This window comes from Penaeus monodon, chromosome 5 (assembly GCF_015228065.2).
Source record: "Penaeus monodon isolate SGIC_2016 chromosome 5, NSTDA_Pmon_1, whole genome shotgun sequence".
NCBI lineage: Eukaryota > Metazoa > Arthropoda > Malacostraca > Decapoda > Penaeidae > Penaeus > Penaeus monodon.
The window spans coordinates 22,522,650-22,527,649 of NC_051390.1; the positions used below are offsets into that span (position 1 = coordinate 22,522,650).

Here is a 5,000-nt window from a genome sequence, read left to right on the forward strand (position 1 = left end):
TCAAAAAAAGGGAAAGAACGGGAAAGAGACCTTTGGTGGATGGACCGTCCGGCTCGTCTCGACCAAATTTAATTGAGTTTAACTACGAGCCGACGGCAAGGACTAATACCAAGCACAAAACCTATTTGTTTCTTTGGTGACACAGTCCCTGTTCGGGTGGATCTTCATGCCCCTAGCAGGGGTGATGGGCGTGGATTGGGCGGAGTGCGAGAAAGGGGCGAGTGATCGGCATCAAGTCCATCGCGAACGAGTTCCTAGCGTACCAGAGGCTCTCCGAAATGAAGAAGAACGGCGATCTGTCGGTAAGGGTGGACTAGGCTGGCGAGCCGGTATGCATTAAGGAAATTGTTGAAAGGTGGTGAATGATTTCACAAGGCAGGATGTGAAATTTGGTATTTCCAAGGGTAATGTGTGTTTCAATGCAGTGTATATATTGTTTGTTGTATGAATGAGAATGAAGAATTTCACGAGATGTGATGACTTTAATTGATTCATTGGCGAAAGACAGTATTCCTGAAACGGCATTTGGTCTTGACTGTGGAAGAATTCATTTTCGTACATACATTTCGTAAGAAAAACTTTCACAGGTTTGTGAATCTTTACAATCCATGTTTTGTCACACTCCCCATTCCGTTCCTTTCATATCGTTGGACTCACAAACGCCTGAATTTATTTCTCAGAGACGCCCCGAGATCATTGCCACGTACGCCCTGTGGGGCTTCAGCAACCTCAGCTCCATCGGCATTAACCTGGGCGGCTTCAGCGCCATGGCCCCCGGCAGGAAGGCCGACCTGGCCAAGGCGTCGTGAGGGCCATGATTCCCGGAAGCGCGGCCTGTTCCTCATGCCTGCGTGGCCGGTATGTTCTTTGTAGGGCTGCGAAGGCTGGGACCTCGCGGGGCTGTGTACTTAATTTTTCCTCTCAAAAAATATAATCGCCCCCAATGACCTCTGTTGACGCGGCGGATAATTTTAATCAATCACCAATGTAGCATTTTGGTGTCTTGTCGCTTGTATAAGATACAGACAGTTATATTTCTTCGTGTATAAGATACAGACAGTTATAGCTCTTCGTCCATGTGAATGCTAAGCAGAATTTTATATAAACAATTAGCGAACAAAGGGACTCTTCTCTCCCAGGCACTCTGCTGAGCGACGGGGCGCACGGCGGCGCTGCGACGGCCATCAAAAGGAAAATCAAGCGGCGTTCACGTAATTCGACCGTTGTTGGGTCTGCTTTAACGTGGAAAGTTGGCGTTTTGTAGTATGCATCGTAGCTGTGTCTTCAGTGCTAGCAAATTTTACAGAGGATGGTATTTTATTGAATATTGTTTGTGTGCTAAAAAAGATGCCTAAGGATCCGGAAAATTTGCAGAATGTCCGCAAAATAAGTTAGGAGTAACAAAACGAGAAAGTCTTAGGACGTTTTGGACGTATTTTAGACTGCCCAAATTGCCGACAGAGGGATTACAATCTGCTAGCTCAGTATAAAAGAAGAATGAGTGTGAGTTTCATTTGGGTTTAAAACATATTGTTAAAGGTTAGGCACATGAATATTTTCTAATCTGATTTCAAATATACCTGGTCAAATGTGGAATGCATATACAGATGCAGATGTTTTCTGCCTTGTTAAGTTTGGAAAAAAGTTTGACATATGTATTCTTTTCTAAGAAAAGCTATATGGTATTTCCTCAGGCAGAAAAATTTTCGTCAATTTTTTACATTTCCCATTTTTTTTATTCCGGGCCAACATTCCTTAATATAAATTTTTAAAATTTTTTTTTACCTCGAATATTTTTTTTCATATCAAATAATGTTTTTGATCAGTGGCTCCCCCGCCCGTAGGGCGCGAAGCCTCATAGAAAAAAAAAATTGAACCAGTTTAATGGCGTTCGCAGTGTCCATATAAGAAAACTATTAAACCAAAGTTTTCAAGGAAAATAATATATGTTGGTGGATAAGGACTGCTGATTTTTCTCTTTGCCTAAAAATATGTATTTAAAGGTGTGAAACACTATTTTTGATAATACGATATGCTATGTACAGTATTATATTTTATTATTATTATTATTATGTAAAGATGCTGAATATTTTTTCTCTTCGCCTAAAAACGTGTAATTGAAAGGTTGTGAACAACTATTTTTGATAATACGTCTTGTAAATATTTTTGAGACTACGAATCTCATTATGGAAAAAATTTTTTTATTATACGTGATATGATGTGTACAGATATTACAGATGTATATTCAAGAGAATATATTTATATGTTTTAATTCATATTGCCTTATTGTGGTTGTTATTCAAGAATGAAACTGGATTACTTGCCTGTTTTTTTTCCAACTTCTTTTTTTTCTTTTTTTATTATTGTCAGCCTCAAATCCTCAGTCTTATTTTTCTACATTGTCCTTATGTACATTCCCTGTATGTATTATGATAGTGTACTTATAAACGCATGATCAGTAACACGGAATACAATAGGTACCCCGCGTAACTACATTTTTTTTTTTTTTTTTTTAGAAATTTCCTGTACAAGTATACAAGTGTACAAGTATTTAAAGGTAAGATATTTTTCTAACATTTTAACTTGGCATTCTGTTAATAATAGTAAGTGTGCACTGAATTCTAAATTGGCCGAAGGAAAAAACGAAGCAAATTGGATAAATACACATAGTTTTTTAAAATTTGGAAAAATCCCAAAACGACCCTGTAAAAGAATTTAATTTTAATATCCCGGGGTGTGTATATAAACTTGTTTTAAATTACGAATCCTTCGGGTTTTTTTTCTTTGACTTTTAGCTGTTTAAATATTTTATTTATAGACTGATTTTTCCTAATAAAAAAAAAAAATTGTTCAAGAAAAAAACTAGTTTCGATATTAACCATTAATTAGACGATGATGGAAGCGATTTTTATTTTTTGTAAAATTTTTGGGATGGGATGAAATTTTAACACCCCCATGATGAAAGAGAAATAATGAAAAAGGTAAAAAGAATTTGTTTATTTAAAAACGTTCTCGAAGCAAGGGCAATTTAGGGGTGAAAAAGTTGATCTATCATAGGGGTTCATTACGAGGTTTATTGACATTAGGCACAATGTCCCGTACAAAAACGAAGTTCACAGTCAACACATGATATTCCTCGGTTCGAGGAGACACCGCTAAGCCCACGTGTTGCTTTCCCCGCGCCCCTCCAATCTCCTTATAAAAAAAACGGTTTCGTTGGTTTAGCTCTCGGGGGAAAAGGGCGCTGATAAGTGTTCCTGTGGGAAGAAAGCTGTAATTACTTTGGGTATGATGTAATTATTATCAAAATATGATAAAAAGTAGTGTATGCTGTACATAATTATCAAAGGTTTTTTAAAGGGGTTCACGTACTACGCACACACTAAGTACACAAACACGCCCCCTACAAGCGCGCGCATGCACACACACCACACACAACACACACACACAACCCCACCCAACACACACACACACACAACACAACAACACACACACACACACACACAAAAACACACACACAACACACACAACATACATTACATGTGCGACCTACAAAGAAATATATATATATTTTTTTTGAAGTTTCTATTATGAATAGGGAGTTTTTTTGCCATGTAATTTTTGCACAACCGGGTACCGGAAACCTTCAGAAAAGAGCCCCCAGATAACTCCCAAGCCACCGTTTAAAAAGGGGAAAAAGGGCCTACGCTAGAGGGCCCAGTGCCAAACTCAGTGTAGAAAGCGTTTAGTTGGCCCTGGGGCGTGGAAAAAATTCTGCCACCCCCAGCCCTTTCTCTCGGCTTTCTCCCCCCTCACTGTGAAGCGATTTAATTTTCCCCTATAATTTTTCCCAAACTTAGATATTCTTCTTTCCCCCTAATCCCTCTGCATTCGCAAAGAACCGTGAAAAAAAAAATGAAAAAAAATTTATACCCAATCTGCCTCTACATACCCCCCCCCTGAATACATGAAACTAATACCCGGGCCCCGGCCCGGGGGAAGCAGGCCGCGCTTTTGGCAATCATGGCCTCAGACGCCTTTTGGGCCCGGCGGCCTCCTGTCGGGGGCCATCGCGCGAAGCCGCCCAGGTTGATGCCCATGGAGTGAAGTTTCGAAGCCCCACAGGGGGAGTGGCGATACTCGGGGTTTTTGAAAAAGGGCTTTTAAAGGGAAATTACTGAAATTCCAAGGTACATATCCCTAAGCCTATTTTAACCCCAAAAAAGAAATTGACTTTTCCCAAAAGTTTTCGGCGCTGCTAAGGAACCTTTTATCATAAAAAAAAAAGGGGAATTTTTGTTTTACTTCTTGAAAATAAAATATCAATAATTTATACAATAATTTTAATTTTTACACAAGCATTGGCTAAATGCGGTATTGTCATTTTTTTTACCCTAAAAAATTGTTTGAAAAGTTATGGTAAGTATTTTATCACTGCATTTTCTTTAAAAGTAATTCAATAAGAACAATGTCAAAAAAATAATCGAATAAGAAACAAAGATTTTTTTTTCCATTAGATCGGAAATTGCTAGCAAGGATTTTTATCAAAACAGAGTGGGGTTACCCATTTAATGTACCTGTAAAAATCTTTAGCCAGACTTCAACGTACAACTAAACCGGTAAATACACTGCATTGTGTGGAGATCCCCACCTTTCGCAAAAGGCATTTTCCTCCTCAAGTTGAACCTCAAAGATAATAAGGTTCCACATGAAGCGGAGACTGTTACCTGACCTTACCACATACCTGACCTCACCTTAGCATATGTACCTTGATCTTAACACATATACCTTGACCTTAATGCATAGACCTTGACCTTAACACATAGACCTTGACCTTAACTTATAGACCTTGACCTTAACACATAGACCTTTACCTTAACTTATAGACCTTGACCTTAACACATAGACCTTGAACTTAACCATCAGACCTTGACCTACCACATAGCACCTTTGACCTTAACACTAACTTGACCTTAACACAATAGACTTTGACCTTAACA

At 38.8% G+C, this 5,000-nt stretch overlaps 1 protein-coding gene and 1 pseudogene across 1 annotated transcript in view; one reads left to right on the forward strand and one right to left on the reverse strand.

Moving 5' to 3' along the window:
• Window positions 1-809, forward strand: part of LOC119573486 (sodium/nucleoside cotransporter 2-like) — a 1,083-nt gene extending 274 nt beyond the window's left edge. Inside the window, exons 2-3 of the mRNA XM_037920703.1 lie at window positions 146-298; window positions 681-809. Coding sequence (XP_037776631.1) covers window positions 146-298; window positions 681-809 — 282 coding nt within the window. The remainder of the gene's footprint in view (window positions 1-145; window positions 299-680) is intronic.
• Window positions 810-3,051: 2,242 nt separating this feature from the next.
• Window positions 3,052-5,000, reverse strand: part of LOC119573487 — a 9,023-nt pseudogene continuing 7,074 nt past the window's right edge.